Source organism: Tinamus guttatus, unplaced genomic scaffold (genome assembly GCF_059628265.1).
Source record: "Tinamus guttatus ecotype Peru unplaced genomic scaffold, ASM5962826v1 Tinamus_guttatus_pri_ptg000314l, whole genome shotgun sequence".
Taxonomy (NCBI): domain Eukaryota; kingdom Metazoa; phylum Chordata; class Aves; order Tinamiformes; family Tinamidae; genus Tinamus; species Tinamus guttatus.
In genome coordinates, this window is record NW_028288848.1 from 5,555,533 (window position 1) to 5,573,145 (window position 17,613).

A 17,613-nucleotide genomic window follows, 5' to 3' on the forward strand; every position below is an offset into this window, starting at 1 on the left:
GGAAGGACCGCGCCCTCGGCGGCGCAGCCAATCCGCGCCCCCCGCGGCGGCGCCGGCCTATGGCGCGGCCCAGTGGGCGGTGCGCTGGCGGCCGCCATTTTGTGGGAGGGCGCTGGCGAAGGGCAGAGCGGCGACGGTTGAGGGACGGCGGTGGCGGCGGCGGCGCAGGTAGTGGGGAAGCCTCGTGGGCGGGGGCCGCTCCGCCCTGGGGGCACCGGGGACGCGGCCTCCTACGGCGGGAGTCGGGCCCGGGCCTTGGTGCTAGGCTGCGGCGGAGGGCGGGCGATGGGGTCGCTCAAGGGCGCCCCGCACGGGACAGGCTGCGGTTTGGGGGAGAAGGAGGGACGCGCCGCGGAGGCGGCTCGTAGCCCTCGCCCGCTCCTGCTTCCCCGGGTAGCCTGGGGCACCCGTGCTGCGTTTACACTGCTTGCACACTAACAGCCAGCTATCCCCATTATATATATAAATAGATATGTATAATACATAAGATGTAATGTATAATGCATATGCTATATACATATGCTATATGCATATGCTCTAAGGTATAATGTATATGCTATAATAGCTTATGTATTATACATATGTATGTATGTGTATATATAACCACAAATATCCTCCCTGTCCTTCCTTGTCTCCATTCCTGTCACTTGTGCAACACTGCATTTCCAGATAAAGTGCTCTGAATATGTCTATCCCTTATGTTTATTCAGCATCCGCTGAATGCCCTGAGGCAGCTTAATATTTGACAACGGAAGCATTAAGTTCACTGTAGAACTGGATATGATTAGCAGCTTATCCTGTCCTAACTTACCTGTTTTGCTTGTTAGGACAAGTGACCATGGCAGGCCATGACTCGGGCTCTCAACACCAGTTCACTGGATTCCAGAAGTACTTCAATTCCTACACCATCATAGGCAGGAGGAATGTATGTATTGCTTAACTTATGTAGTGTAGTGTGATGGTGTTTGAGGGGCTTTGAACTCAAACTAGACTTTTATTTTTCAGTATGTATTAGCGACATACGCCACCGTTGCAATGATCGTCTTATACTTCAAATTTAGGCCTAAAAAGAGTACTCCTGCAGTGGCAGAGAAGTGAATGGTAAGTGGCTGCTATTTTTCCACGACCAAAACGATTCAATGTTAGTCCAGGAAGAAAGAGTGACAAAGGACAAGTTTCTAGAAAAATATTAGAGTTAGAAGCATAGGCATGTGAACTTGATAGCTCAGTTGAGCTTACCACTTAAAATGGTAAATACCAAGTCATTTTGCTTTGGGGTTATATTCAAAGTAGGTCCCTAGTAGGGGATATAGAAATTTTGGGTTACTATGATCCCTACCCTGCAGAATAGGGAAAAAGAGAAGCAGCAAGAAAGGGGTAATTGAAAGGTGTCCCAGCAAGGTGTGTCAGCCTTTCCTAAAACTGTTAGGTGCCTCTATCCTGATGTTTTGCAGTTAAATGGGGCTAACTTGTCACTTCATAGGGTATAGAAGTAATAAAATAATAGTTGAGGACCCAACAATAATAATTTGTTAGTAGTATTAAAGAGTTCCAGGAAGAGATTGATGCATTTGCTTCAAACTTTGCTTTAAATATAATGAAGGAGCAGCATACAAAGAAACTACACCTGGCACAGTTCATTGTTGAAGGGCCCTACAGACGAGTGCTCAGACTAATAGAGTGAATCCCTGCAAGGGTGAACTGTGCTTGATGGGTGGTTATGTTTTTATTTCTTAACACAAGCATTTGACTTGTGAATTAGAGCATGGTAAAAAGAAGGTCTGTACAGCCAAACCTGATAAAGCTTCATAGACTTTTTGTTCTGGTATAGCAACAAACACGTGTTGCACAACTCTGGCAAAGAGCAGAGTCAAATATAAAATTCCTACTGAAATGACCTTTTTTGGGGGGGGGGGGGGGGGCGGGCAGGGAGAAGGGGATACTACGGTCTCTCCTGATCTGCATTAATTGTAAAACAATAACCATAGCCAGTTAAAAGATTTTTTTTTCCTTTTGGTCTTGGGTATGGTCAAGTTTACTTGCTCTTAAATTGGGTTTAAGGGAAAGTGGTGCTTGCTTACTAGTATTGCTATGCAAGACCTGCTATGATTGATCTTTCTTCTTTTGGCAGGTTGCTGGCATGACTTAACCTCCCATCTGTGTCACTGTAACAGAAGTTGATGTCTTGTTATGGCTAGTCTAATAAAATATATACAACAACTGGCTTTAAAATATGAAATTGTGCAACAGAACAGAATCGTGTCACTTAGCTTTCTCCCCGCTCTCTGACAAAAATATTTATCTGTAGTGTAGGAGCTGATTCTTGTTATTACTAGCCTTACTTTATGCTTTTGCTGTTATGACATATTCTAAAAGGTCCTGAGCATCAGCTCAGGCAACTTGGCAGCAAAAAACCTCAACAGCATAAATGTCCAAGCATGGAGCTTGCAGCTGGTCAAAACCTCTCTGTATTCCCAAATAATTTACTGAATGAGAGGTTTGCAGTTAACTGATTGTCCTGATTGATTCCCATCTTTTAAGTTCTTAGTATTTTAAAAGCTTAAAAACATGTCTCTCTCTCACAGCGATTTGATGTACATTAACAGGATTTACTTTTGCCTCAGTTGTCTGTATTGTGTGATTTTTACAGAATCTGTTTGCTTTGAATGGAAAGCCTTCCAACACAGACTGATAAAGTGTAGCGTGTGTGTCTGTGTCTCCTTTTCCCAAGGAGGAGAAAAGAATGAGTGAATGGAGGTGCTTGTTTTCTTTTGCTTATCACTTAGGTAACATTGATGTTAGGAAGCTATTTAGTGCAGTGTCTCCCGAGTATTCCAGTGAGAGTCTTTTACACAGCACTGCTTTAGGCACCCTAGTTGAGAGGAGTGGCTGGGGAGTTAGGGGACCAAACAATGAAGCAGGGTTTGGTGCTGGAGCCCAACTATGAAATATGGTATTTAGCTTTTTATCTGTGAGAAGCCTCGTGCAGAGATAACTGCCAGAAAGAAAATGGTTAATTTCTAGCTGATATTAAAGCCTTATAAGGGATGGTGTGTTACCTGTTCAACCTGAAATATACTGTGCTGCATTGGAGTAAGGCGTTTTGCACATTTCTGGTGATCATGAAAGGTAAGTACTGTTAAGGTGGATGACTGGAGGAGATAGTCTGGAGGGAAGCTTCCTAGCCAAGACCAAAACAAGTACCAAAGAGGCATCTTGTAGCTAATAGGAGCCAAGCTGAGTCTTCCCCTTCAGTGCAAACATGCCCAAATGCATATGAAAATTCCACTTAAGGTTCAAAGGCCCTTGTTCTTATTCAGCCCTGACCATCTAATGGGGTGAAGGGATGTGGTTCAACTCATCAAAAGATTAATTTAGGCTGGGAACTATAAGGCTGTATAGTGCAGTTAGAGGCTGTGGGATTATTAGAAATGGAAAAAAGTAGGCTACAATTGCCTTAGATATTTAATGGAGGCTTAAATTCCTGTAACAAGACTCACATTCCTTAGCACTAAACAGTTTTCTGTGAGTGTTAAAGCATTGCAGAAAGTCACTGGCCCTTGAATTTGTTACAGCAGAAAATAGTGGAGGCAGAGACCCAACCATGGAAGCCAGCAGATTCACAGACCAACTCCAGGAGACAGGTGATGCCTTTTCCTAGACACAGGCACCTCTGGGTGAGCTACTTCCACCACAGCTGGATGCACCTAACTGCTCCCTGCCCAGCACTGAAATGTTGCCTTCTGTGTGGATAGGATTAAGTAACACGGTGCTGCCTGGAAGGCTGCCAGCAGCAGGGCTTGAACCTGCCTGCTGAAGCACAGAACCTACTTCCCAAGCTGAGGGTAGCAGCACAGGGGCATAAACAGAGTAGTGAAAAACTGAGTGCAGTTCCAAGAAACTCTTCCTCTTCTTGTTTGTATAGCACTATATACATTCTTACAGATAAAATGGTTGCTGTAACAGTGTAATGCACCTCATTACTAGAAGCCATCATCCACTGTAGAACTAAATCGTATTAAATAGTTAAACATAAGTTATCAGTTACTCATTTCTAAATTATTGTTTCCTTTAGCAGAGTGCTTACACTTACCAGCAGTGCTCTTGCTTCTGTTGCAAGTATCCACGGAAGAAAACATCTTCCTGCAATACATAAGTCTATAGACACAAACTAAATGGTTTTAGTATTTATTATAATATCAAAAGTATAAAACTGTACAAAATACAAAGGCAGAATGTGGCAGGTTTTTTAAGCTGTCAAAACTGTGCATGTTTTAGGTAACTTGTTTGATTCACCATAACTGTACTAAAATCCAACTGCTCAGATCGAGCGCTAAGTTTTGTTGAGGTACCAGTACTAACAACTCAGCCATAACACACAAAAAAAATCCTCCATAATAATTTATTTTAACCCCTGTTTCAAGGGGAGCTTCCCTAATGGATTTTCCACCCTTTATTTTGACATGTAAGGTTCCCCTTTACTTCAGGGTTTAGAAGCATAGAAAGGGTGAGAGGGGGAGGTAGTTCTCTGTTCACTTTACCTTAGAAATGTCCAGTCTCACTTTTCTTATTTTCTCTGGAAAGGCAGTAGATTGTACAAGTGTCCAAGCTCTTACTGGAAGCAGAGAGGAATGCAAAACAGATTTCCCCCTGTGCAGCTTGTAAAAGATTTGAAAGAAACAGGACCTGTCCTTTGGTGCTGTTGCTTCTATTAAAAGACACAGAAATAGGTTAAACCTCCCAGTGTTTTGTTTTCCTTAGAAGCCAAGTTCCAAGCTTTACTGATTTTCTAGGAAGACTTATTGGGATAACTGGGATAACATTTTGGCAGGTGGAAATTGTCACCTCTGCAGACAAGTCAACCTTTGAAAAGCTTTAAAAGCAAATTCTGCACTTAGGACTGATTAAGCTTTCTGATGCAATGTTTCGTTTTCTTGGCTCTTCACTACATTTACAATTTGATATATTAAGACTCATGCAGAAAGGAAGCAGGTTTTTAAATCTCTTTAGATCTTTTCTAATATACTGCAGAAGGGTTCAAGTCCACTGTTTTTAAGAGTAAAATCTCTCAGTTGTGCCTCAATTCCTTCTTTTCATACAACAAGGTGTTCAGGTTTCAGTTCTGGTTGCATATCACATAAAACATGTAGGCTACCTCTGAAAACAGAATTACAAGATCTGCATTTCTAGCATCTCAAATGAGTGCAGGAACTTGAAATCTTTACAGGAGTTAATACTTGGATACAGAAAAGCTCTAACCTGCAACTTCCTTGTAGTTCCCACAGCCCCTACCTGTTGGGCCCACTTTTTCAATGCCCGATTTGTTGCAGTATTACTCGCAGCATATCTGTTGCCCAGCCCAGGCTACAGTGAATTCCACTACATTCTTCTTTTCTGAGTGCATGTGAACAGTTTTTGCCTGTGTTTGAGACAGAGTAAACATTTGCCAACCATAAATTAAGTGCTTTAAAAAAAGTTTGAGAACACATATGGAGGCTGTTAGCTTTCCAAAAGTTTCAGCAGAGCTCAAAACCATCTCTGAGAGGAGACAGCCATTTTCATACACGTGTATATATGTATTTATCAAAAGCACCATGAAACAATTCCTTCCTTCAAAGCCACGATGTCTTGTCAATTTCCAGTATTTTCAAATTGTGGACAAATGTGAAATGCAGAACTGAGAAGATGCTGTTTGCATTAGTTTACATAGCTTTGCTTTTTCTTCCTCCAACAAACCAGCAGGGTCCATCTGTACAAGACATTCCTCCTCGTCTCAAGCCCTGAGGTCATTCCTGCAATGACTTGGCAGTCAGTCTTACAGCTTCGTAATTTACTGTGAACTATAGGCTCCTGCAGCTAGCAGCAAGTTTCTGCGTGTGAAATGGAGGTGTACCACCGGGGTTGATTTGGTCATGTAGGTGCCCAGTAACAAGTCCTGTGAGTTTTCAGGCAAGTTTATATGTCCAGTGGCAGTAGTAAAATCATCAGTTTCTAAATCTTCAAATGCTTTCACAGCATCCCACAGCCGAACTGTGTTATCCATTGAACCTAAGAGGAAATGGGAGAAAAACAGTTTAAGGTCTTACACTTTACAAAGGGGGAGAAATTTAACAAAAAGTAGAGCCCATGGAAGGTTTGCTTGGAGCAGAGAATACTTATGCCCTCCTCCTCATTCTAATGAGCCGCTAACTTAACTGAACGCCCATTAAAGTCCTCAGATTGCCACCCTTATGCAACCTCAAATGGAAGCTGTGGATAAAGCCCAAGGAAATTCCTTCTCCAAGCATATGGGTTTGGATTACACTGATCAGCACCGGGAAGTACAACTATCCTGAGGTCTAGAAGCTGATTTCAGGACATGTTTATGATCCCATCACAAGTGTCAGTTTCTCTGTTCCATACAGGGAGGACAGCATCATTTTATAGGTCCAGAGAACTGTTTTCTTTACAATATTAAGAGATATATTGAAGGAATGAGCCTGTGGGCTGGATCAGACCTATACCTTATCTGCTAGCTTTCATTCCTGTGGTTGTGGTTTACTAAGGATTTTCACTGCACTTAATTAGGTATGTACAAAAGAAAAAAAAGTCTCAAATATTTTTAACCTTTCCTAAGAAAGTTATCCTTATATGATTGCCCTCTCCATGAATTGTTTTTTTCCTATCAGTATCTTGAATGTGTTGTTAAGTTTCAAGTAGTTTACAGAGCAAAGCAAATTAAAATTAATAAATCACTATACATAATATGTAAACAGTTGACTGAAGTTAGAGACACTACATTTAGTTCCTCCTCCTGGAGGAGAGGCTCTGCTATATTAGACATCAGATAGTCTGCATGGACAAGTTGGAAAAACAAGGAGACCTCAGAAGTAGCACTGCTCATAGAACTGACTATCGTTATATGAGTATTTCTATGTGCATGTATATTTGTAAATACATACACGTGCAATATTACACACATATTTCTATATCAAAAATCTATCATAAAGAAATAACAAGGTAATGCATAACTCGTCCCTTCCTCTCTACTCTTACCAGTCCTGCCGCTTGTCCACCTCCCATTCCAATATTCCGCCTCTCTTACTACAGCCACTTCTACCTGAGAGTTATTTCTAATTCCTGCTTCAAGCTCTGCTGCTGCTGTACCCAGATCCTGAACTTCACTGCACTCTCTTTAACAGTGTAACACTTCTCTCTCAGTTCATGCTTAGTGGTCCTTTAAATACTCAGCTTGGAAAGAGTTTAATCTGCTACTTTTGCTAGGCAAGTGATTTGCCTTCTTCATCTTAAAAGAATCAGTGATACTGTTCTGCTTCAGATTGAGGGAGCACAATGGAAACTTCCCTGTCTCCAGTGGGTTTTACCTGATGCCAAGATCTCCCCGTCTCTACTGAATCTCAGTGCGTAGATGGTATCAGTGTGCCCTTTCAGTTCTCCCACCATCAAGCCATGCCCAATGTCCCACAGCAGAACTCTCCCATCTGTTGCTCCAGTAGCCAAGAATCGTCCATTGGGAGAAAATGCCAGTGAATGAATTGGTCCCTGAAACACACATTTAGGCAGAATTAGTTAATGAGGTCTACTCACCTTCAGTCAAGCTGTATTTGTGCTGAACACTGCTTTTCAGCATCTCACTTTCACACCGTGAGTGATTTGCCTTTACCTTATGCCCAGTGAATATTCTCACACAGTTTCCATTCAAAACATCCCAGAGCCTCACAGTCCTGTCTGCTGAGCCCGTAGCAATATAGTTAGAGTTGGGATGAAATCGGGTACACGTCACATCAGCAAGATGGCCAGCAAATATCCGTAAAGGCTGGTAGTGATCTGTTGCCCATAGACTTGAAAGAAAAATTTAATTAACACAGAAAACCCTAAAGAATTTTGAGATCTGTTGTACATTGAGGAATAGAAAAAAGTATCTAAGCAGTGGTTTCTGACTGGACACTTTATTAAAGTAGCAAAAGCTGCTTGGGAAAAGGATGCATTTCAGAAGCTGAAAAATATACTGTCATGTTATTAAGCAATAGAAAGATAATACTTATGATTAGATGGACACATAAGAGTGCACCATCTCATTTGTTTTAATTTAGTGTGTTGAAATGCAAACAAACTACATCAAAATATACATATTAATTCACATGAAATAAAATTCATTCCTATCAACAAAGTGGGCTAGAAAGTTTCAGCTAATCAGTTTCCAAGACACATCCACCACAAAGTTACAAGTTAAAAAGTCATCCGGTTTCTTACCGAGCCACTCTATCATGTCCCCCTGACACAAAGTAATATCCATAAGGAGAAAACTGCGTATCCCATACTGGGTAGTTGTGTCCTTTATATCCCACCAAACATGTGAATGTTTGCAGACTCCATAATCTAACTGTGCCATCCTCAGAACAGGACAGGAGATAGTTTCTGTCACAAGAGAGAGTAGAGCATGTTATATATGGACCTTACACACAAAATTTATTTCCACATATATGTTTATATCTACAGAAATACTATGAGCTCTATGGTAAGAGAAATTGTCCATTGATCAGCGGTTGTTCAGCTTGTCAAATAGAAATGAACACTTCTGGCAAGGTAAGGTTCAAGAGGAATCTTATTTAGGTCCTAATGTTTAAAAAAAAAATGAATAAAATAAGGACAGTTTGGGATGTTGATGAAACCATTTTTGATGATATCGCAATACTGAGGCAGAGGGATAGGAGCGGGGAAGGAAAGCAGCTCACCTTTAATCAGGAATTCCAGTTATATGGAAATAATGCCCACTAAGGGCTTACACTATTACTTAAAACAAGAAGAACACACTAAACAAAATGCTGAGATTCTATACAGAGTTTACTTCCCAGATGTATTTCTGCTGTGATTGTTTCCTGTGCAACCACATACACGTGAGCAATACTTCAGCTGTCTGAATGTACTTTCTGCAGTACAGACTCTCATAGTTACCTCATGTTTTTTAACCTCCATTTCAAAGATACCATGCTATACATTTTGAAAATAAAGGCTTATAGGACATAAGGGAAACGAATAAGTGTAGAGAGAAGTTATGTTCAGTCCATTTTTATGTTTTACATTATCACATGTCGGATCGATGCAGCAGTAGTTTCCCTCTCTACAATTCACTTAGCTAAAACCCAGCTGAAATTGCAACTTGGTCTATTTTGCCATATAAGTCCCAAATCTCAATAAAAGTGCAGGGCATCCTTGACTCCTCATTGATTTCAGTAAAAGCTGACAAGGGCAAACACTTGCCCTTTCTCAGGGCTTACTGAGCACTTACACTCCCACCTAGCAGTTCCTTATAACCTGTGTACACAAGAATCACTTTCACCTTCTGGAAAAAGCTGCATCAACATGTTCATAGCAGTAACATACGATCAAGTCTCGGAACAAGCTATCTAGGGAACTCATAAACTTGTTTTACCTATCAGGACTGAAGCTGGTGCCATAGACAGGTCCACTGTGACCATATAAAATCTTCAACTCACTTGCTGTTTTCTCATCCATGATCCTCTCCAAGACGTCATCTGATTCCTTGTCGATGAGACTGAGGTCTGTAACATTTCAAATTTCATGCATAACAGTCAGAAATTCAGTAAAGACAATTTTGCCATGAAGAGCAACGCAGTTGGTATTCTTTTTAAAAGGTGAGTATGAAGTGAACAAGATACAGCACCAGGGAATTGTAATTCTGAAATTCAAAGTGGCATTTAGAAGTGTTTTTATCACCAAAAGAAGTAAAAACAACGCTTTACCTAACCACTCTTTTTTTTAAAGCTCTTGATGAAAAGTAGAGAATAAACTAATCCTGGTATGTTATTTTTCATATGCATACAATCCAATCTCTAAACAAACACCTTTCTTGACAGAGATGCCAATTTTTCCTGTCTTTTCCCAGAAAGTTAATATGCCATAAACATGCTATTCAGGCACGTTTTGACAGCAGCACACTATGCACAACTTAAAATAACTTCTAGTCTGTAGACCACAGATTGCTGAACACCACAATCACATGTCAGTTAAATATAAAGAAACGTTCATTTGATATTTAGCTTCAAACATAGCACACTATTTCATAACAGCAGAATTAAAGAAGCCTGGTTTCCATGAATCTGTGCATGTGATGAAATACTTGACATTTTCTTCCATCCTCCTCAAAGTTTCCCCTTTTGATTTCCCCTATGATACCTCTAGTCTCTCCCCTAAATCTCCTACACCTGGCTGTCTCCTACACCCTATGGCCACCATACATTCAAGAAGCAAGATGCAGTATGGCCATTCCAAGCTCTGCATGCTGACTACCTAGCAGCAGACACTCACAACAGGTAACTACTGAGCTCTCTGATATTTTTCCGGCACTGATTTGGCTAAAGAAAACTATTCCTTCTGAATTATTGTTTCCAGGAGAGCTGTTGGAACAGAGTGATCACCTAAACTACTACTTATGAGCTGATAGCTCCAATTGCCTGATACCTAACTCATTACAGAGCAAGGCCAAGTGCTACATCAACCATACAGCTCAATGTGCTGGGCAATCCAAACTCTGACTTTCCATAACAGTAAATCTAAATATAATCTATTTGTCCACAAAAGATATATGTGCTTATGGATTATGCCCAACTGGGGACTAAAGCAAAGAGCTGCAATGTTTTGGTCATCAAAAAGAACGTGTATTTCCTCTCTATATAGCACTGAAAATCCTTTTAAAAAAACAAAAACCACCAAACTACAGTACACAATTACACACCTGTGCACATATTGCTTCTTCCAAAATCAATTAAGTGATAACATCTGACCACTGAAGACATTTCTCCTGATACAGACACCTTTCCCTATTCACACAGGGCAGAGCTGCCTTAAGAGCATATTAAGAGCATAACATTTAAGATAAGCACGCATCATTTCATTACCTGCTGCTGTTTTCACACTACGAAGCTTCTTCGGAGTCACAGACCACACTCTGACAGTAGAGTCAGCAAAGCCTCCTACAATCATGCTAGAGTCATCTGTAATATCCACTGCAGTTAGACCCTACATGCAAAACAGCCATTTATAATAAGTCGGTATGTTTTACAATTATTTGAATACTAGAAAATCCTAAATACTGCTAAGAAAATTAGATTGATATGCAAAATAAATAATTCTAAAAAATGCTGGACAAAAGTATACATGTACTTCAAATGAACACACATGCATCTCTATGCCATGCAGAATAAACATGAATGGAGTCTGGTTAATAACAATATGACAGTACTGCTTTTCAGTATTTCAGGGCAAATTATCTACTGTATTCAAGTGTATTCTACAAAATACACTCAGAACCCTACAGGAAAAGTGGTAAAAAAAAATACAGTAAAACCAGAACAAAACCACAGAAATCACAGAAATTAAATACTTTAAGGAAGCCTTTAAACATTATTTGAAAGAGCTGGGATGCTCATTCCAAATACACCCCTACACTCTAGTAAGCCTTGCTAATTCTGCCAAGAAGCCGGAGAGGGGGGAAAAAAAAAAAAAAAAAGAAAGAAAGAGGAAAGTAGTGAGCTAAATGGCACAAAATTTCTCAAAACTATGGGTAAACATCAGATTTTGCTATTCTGAGTATTAGGAGGCAGAGTCTGGATCCTCCTGGCACAGGAAGCAGAGGAGCTGTTAACTACAGCTTGCTGTTGATGATGGGAGAATGGCCAGCGTGTGGGAAATGACTGTTCTTGCTCAGACAACTTTCTCCCAGCAGCTCTTTCCCATAGTGGCAAAAAAGCTGCCAGCTTGGCTTTCCAGTATTTAACTCTAACTAGGCACTAGAGCCATGGATATTTTGTCCCTCAAAGCACTCGGCTACTTTAAGTCACTGCCATGCTTGCTTATGCCCAGAGCCAATTTTACTCCACGTACTATGCTGTCCCAGTATTTAAGTTACAAATTTTAACCTAAATATTCATCAAGAAGATCTTTGAGCAGAATCACTATATAATGGTCAATCCAGTTATCTCAGTCTGCAAACCTAAAAAGAATCATGCATCAAAGCATCCTTTTTTACACTGAGTGGCAATTTCTCACTTTGATTCCCTCTTCCATATTACCCAAGGCCTTCTTTTACTAACCTGATAAGCATTAAGGAACGTGTAGAAACAGATGGAGGGCAGGCAGTCTGGGCCAAGACGCACACGTCTTGCAGCCTCCTTCACATTCATTATTTTATCCAATTTGTCAGAGTCTTTCAGTTCAGGCAGAGGAATTCTACAAGCAGGACACATTTGACCAATTAAAAGCACCTTCCATTTTGTCAGTTTAAGCACAGACACCTCAATAGCTCAATATTCAAATACAAAATAAGAATTGAAGAGTTGAAAGAATATGTAGATTAACTGACAAATAAATAAATGGAGAGCCAACAGTTCTTTGAGAAATTTCATTCCAGACAGGCAACAAAGAATGCAACAATCAAGACTGAAAACACTAGAAGGTAACTGACATAAATTTTAACAGCTTACAGCTACAGATGGAACAGCCAAAGAGACAAATAAATAAATAAACCATGTAAGCCAAGTTACAGATTGGGTATAACTGAACTAGATTTAATAAGCTCTCTCCATGAGGCCCTCCTCCTCCTTGTTACCTGTTTTGGGGAGGAGCATTAGGGTCTTGTTTTTTACTTTTAGATCCTGCACTATCTTTTTTAGGTTTTTTCTTCTTTGGTTTTCCTTCTTCATTTTCCCCTTCTTCATCTTCATCATCCAAAGGCACATCAAACTCTGGCTCTTTAAGTAAACCAAAGAAAACCTGGAAGGCAATATGACAGACATGAGACAAAACAATATTTGCTGTTCCTACAGAAAAGTTTTTTTTTGAAATGGAAACTCTTCAATACAGTAGTCCAAGATCGTAAAATAACAGAGCTGCCTATTTAAAACTATTATGTTTAATACTACTGCATTCATTACTGGTTATCCTATAACAATCTGATGATGTATATGTTCTGCTGTCTTTATCGAACAGACCATCTGAACAACTGCAATTTCTCCCACCATCTCTTAGCACATTCTTAGAGCAAGATTCCTGCTCTGTAAGCTCCTACAGCTTACATACCTTGTCTATGCAGTACTATAAGCATATTAGACTCGCACAAACAATCCTCACAATAGCAAGTGACAGTAACTAAAAGTTACCTTGGTCATACAAGAGAAGAAGTCAAAGACCCAGGTGTTCATTTTAAAATCACTGAATAATGCAGGAATTCACCTTGTGTTCAGACCAGCTGAACCATATCTCACTGAGATTTGACAGGTTCTTCTGAGACCAGCTAGTGGTCCCTCTCTCTACTCCTGTCAGCACCTAATTGCACCCTTCTCTTCATTCACGCTGTCTGTTAAAATCTCCAGGAGCAATGGGCAGCCTATAGTAAAGTGAAAAATGTCTTCCCAACCTTCTCAAATTACTCAATAATAAGAGTGCAACAACCATTGCCTCCTACCTTTGCTTTATTGGCCTCTCGCTTTGCCTCCCCAGCCAGGCTTCCAACCATAGCATCTATCTGCTGCTTACTGCGAGGCATCCCATCGAAGATATCAATGTAGAGATGCTCCTGAACTATGTTCCAGATCTGATTGTTCTGCTTCTCCTGAAGATGCCTCTTCAAGAGCTGGTAGGAGTCACGGGAAATACGCAGCACAAACTTGCTTGTTCGGAAGTCCAGCATGGTCTCATTACCTTTCATATGTTCTTTTTTGGTTAAGCTTGATAATACGCGCAGGTCATCCTGGTAATAACACTCCTGATCTCCATGAAATCTATTGTAACAATTTAAGATGAAGTGTTTATTATGAAAACCTCCTAAGTGAACACGTTACATTAAACATTTAAAGAGCTTTCAGAAGTTACTAAGAAAATGTTTACTGCTGAAATAAGATTTTATACTGGAGAGGGTTAGAGCAGTGATTTACGGTACAAAATAAAAGCACCCAACAGTAGCTAAAAAACAGGATTAGGAGAACAAATGGAAGCTCACAGAATTCATATGAGCAAAAGGTTACTACCTGCAGTGAACATTTACATTAACGAGCTTATTTACAGAAACCTTAATCAGAAACTACAGGGCATTTTTGGTTATACAAGACTGCTAGTATTTAGAGCTGATTAATTACGTGAATATGTATATCTGCAATGAACAGGCAGGTGCTTCTTACTCTCTACTTGCAATATCTAAAAGTCAACATGAGTCTCAAGAAAATACGCTTTTCATTTTACTCAAATGGTGTTATAAAATATTGGTGGTAAAGAACATTTTAACTGCACTTACAGAACTATTTTTATGACCGCATTTAAAGGAAAAAGTTATTCTTTTGGGTTGAAGTAATTACCCTGAATGCCCAAAAAACCCCAAACAAATTTTAATTTCTCCTCGAAGGATTAAGTGAGACATAGTGACAGCACTATAAAAACTTGTTAATTTCATGGATAATGTCATGGTTTGTGCCAAAAAAAAATCTTCAAATAAGATTGAAGTAATTCACTTATGGTTAACCCCTTTTTTTTTTTTTCTTTTTTTCTTTTTATCTCACTATGTCTCACTTAATCCTTTGAGAAGTACTTTTGCATTTCGGTGCAGTTTCCTAGTGTGAAAAAAAACGACCCAGCAATCTTTCGCTAAGAAAGAACCACCTCTTTTTTAATGATTTGCATCTACCTATTCAAATTCACATGAGCCAATTATTTAAAAGGTTCGAAGTGTGCATTTATATACTTCAAAAGCATGTAGTTAACATATATTTTTAACACACGAGAATGGAAAAAAATTTAAGAACTGTTACAGAAATGCACATTACTGCTAGTTCAGTCAAATCCCTTCGCCGTTAGAGAAGGAAAATAACACATTCATAGATATGCAATGCTAGCCTACTATCATTCATAGATTTATCAAACCAACAAAACAAAACTACATAACAAATATATAAAATAAATAAATTACCTTTCAAAGAAAGACTTTGCTTCACTCTCGTGTTGATTGTAAACCAATTCCAAATACATGTGCACAAAGAGAGGATAAAACAGTTGGGATAGCTCAGCTCGATGACAGTCCAGGGAACACTCGATGAAGTGTTTTAATCCACTGTAGTATTCCTCGTAGAGTGTCGGATCCCCCTGCTGATTGTAGGCAGATAACACTGCACTCACATCTGGCTGGTCTTCCACAACAACACCTCCTCCAACTGTAAAGGTATTATCAAACGACAAGAGCTTGTGAGCTGGACAGAAAGAACTCACAAACACGCAGTGCCTCACATACCCTCTGCTAAGGTGATGTGGTCAGAGCAAAACTTCAACACCAAGCTGTGCTGGTTCAATGCTGCCTAAGCATTAAGAACAGCAAGGTGGTAGCACATGAACTACAGCCCACCAGCCAATTCTTCTTGCACCCTCAGCTATTTTTTGTTCTTTCTTGCTAGTAGTTGCCCATGAATTAGTTGTTTCTACTTTTTCATGTAAAATCTTAGCAGAATTAGGCCCTATATTAACTAACAGCTAGCATCAGATAAAGTTCTCTTCACTGCTCAGGCTAGAAACAGACGAGAAACAGGATCTTTCTGAGTCTGCAGAATACGCCCGCTGTAATTATTTTACTTTTACCAAATGAATTAGCTTGAAGTGAACAGTTCACTGGGAGCACAACACAACCACTACAGGGCAGTGATGTTTCGCCCCTGCTAACAACTCTTGAAGCTCTGTTATCTACAGCAGTCAAGGCATATTTTCATCACTTCATCTTTTACGTAAAAATGATCATATGAGTTGATACTGGGAACAAGATAACTTTATAGTACTGAATCTTGGACACATCAGTTCCAAAGCTTTCATAATTCTTTCAAAATTCTGTGAAGTTGCTCCATGAAAACCACTGCTTAAAAGCACTCTGGCACAAACTACCCCAGGAACACAAGTTCCAAGGGGGACTAGAAAGAGAGGGAGCCTCCATCAAAAGTATCCTATGGTTCCATTCTCTCGACATATCCAGAGCCATGGGCATCCATTCGCATACCGGTAGCCACACCTTGCACTGTCCTCTCTGAGGGCCAAGGGGACCCAGAGCCTCTTAGCTCAGAGGGGGACAAAGCTGGGGGACGGTGGCAGGAGCCCCCTCTGTCCTGACGGCGCGGTGATCACCTCCATCTCTCCGCTCGCCCCGCGGAACAGCCCCAGCACCCCGGGCGGGCTCCCCTGCCCCGCGGGGGATCGTGTGGCCCGGGGGCTCCCGCGAAGGGCAGCGCCTCGCACCCTCCCGAGCCCCGCAGCGGGTCCCACCTTTCCCCGGCGGCACCGCGGCCACAGCCGCCACGCCAGGGCTGGTGGAGGCGACGGCGGCGACATTGCCCCCACTGCCGATGGCGGCAGCGGCGGAGACGCGGCCCAGCAGAGCCTCGCCGGCCCCGGCGCCGTCCGCCTCGCCGCCCGCCGCTCCCGCGAGGCCGGCGGGGCTGAGGGCGCCCGCGCCGAGCTCGTCGCCGAGCAGCCGCGCCTCGCGCCGCAGGATCTCCTCGGACTCGCGCAGGTTGCTGCGCCGCAGGAACTGCAGCACCGCCACCAGCGTCTGCCGGTCCAGCGCCGCCGGCGAGGCGGAGGAGGAGGAGGACGAGGAGGCGGCCGGGCCCGGCGCCGCCGCTGCCGCCTTGGGGGGCGCCGCCTCCCCGCCGCCGCCCGCCGCCGCCGCCTCCCCCTCCGCCGCCGCGGCCGGGGGGACGGCGGGAGAGGCGGCGACGGCCGGCGGGGCCGCGGGGGGCTGCGGCGGCGGCGGCCCCGCGTCAGGGTCCGGCTTCACGGCCACCACCTCCGCCGGCTCCTCGGGTAGCGCCGCCATCTTGCGCCGCCCCCATCCGCCGCGGGCGGGCGGGCGACCGCCGCCGCCAGGCGCGGACGCTTTTGCGACACTCCGGGCAAAGCGCGGCCGCCTCCCCGCGCACTAGCGGCTTCTCTTTGCGACGCTGTCGGGAGTGGTTTACGGTAGCGCGGGCGACAGGGCCCCGCGCGGGACCCGCCGCAGAAGAGGCGAAGCTCGGGCGCCGCTGGCGGGGTGGGTTACGCGGCAGGAGCCTAGGCGGCAGGTGACAGCGTTCTTGACCACCCCCAGCGGCGTGAAAGACGGAACTTTATTCACCTGTTGTAGCAGTTTTTGTTATAAGGTCTCTTACAGCCTCTTTATAAATTAGCAGTGTTTCCACGATGCTGTAAATGAGCATTAAAGAGCTGCTAAGGGCCTTTTAGGATATTCAAAATCCTTACAGAGAAAATAATCCTTTATATTGCCCCCCCCCTCCCCTCATTTAGGCTTCTAGTTATTTCTATCATCTTTTTCTATTTGCAACTGCAGATTCTTTGGTGCTTTGAACTAGCGCTTTTAGATGGTAACTTGTCACTGACGAGTTTTCATTTTTTTTTTCTTACTTTTCTTTAACTGGTCAATTAACTCTTCAGTGAAGGAGAATAAAAGGACAATTAAGAGAAAAAAAAAGAAAAAAAAAGAAATGTAGGGTGTTAAAGGCTAGAGGCTGATGCGCATGCGCCACGGCCCGGTCACATGCCCCCTTGAACTACAATTCCCAGGCGGCCCCA

General features: G+C 42.3%; 2 protein-coding genes across 2 annotated transcripts; one reads left to right on the top strand and one right to left on the bottom strand.

The window, feature by feature from the left end:
- The first annotated feature begins 64 nt into the window (after positions 1-64).
- Positions 65-2,223, top strand: ATP5MK (ATP synthase membrane subunit k). Its single transcript, XM_088528873.1, has 4 exons — positions 65-168; positions 834-925; positions 1,006-1,101; positions 2,132-2,223. Exons 2-3 carry the CDS (start codon positions 839-841, stop codon positions 1,096-1,098), a joined length of 180 nt encoding a protein of 59 aa, XP_088384999.1. The 5' UTR covers positions 65-168; positions 834-838; the 3' UTR covers positions 1,099-1,101; positions 2,132-2,223.
- A 2,507-nt stretch (positions 2,224-4,730) lies between these two features.
- TAF5 (TATA-box binding protein associated factor 5) lies at positions 4,731-16,869 on the bottom strand. Its single transcript, XM_010224963.2, has 11 exons — positions 16,309-16,869; positions 14,978-15,218; positions 13,484-13,799; positions 12,629-12,792; positions 12,114-12,249; positions 10,920-11,040; positions 9,434-9,563; positions 8,254-8,418; positions 7,664-7,841; positions 7,365-7,542; positions 4,731-6,048 (listed from the first exon to the last, which is right to left on the bottom strand). The coding sequence occupies exons 1-11, from the start codon at positions 16,859-16,861 to the stop codon at positions 5,831-5,833; spliced, it is 2,400 nt and encodes a 799-aa protein (XP_010223265.2). The 5' UTR covers positions 16,862-16,869; the 3' UTR covers positions 4,731-5,830.
- Positions 16,870-17,613: the final 744 nt, after the last annotated feature.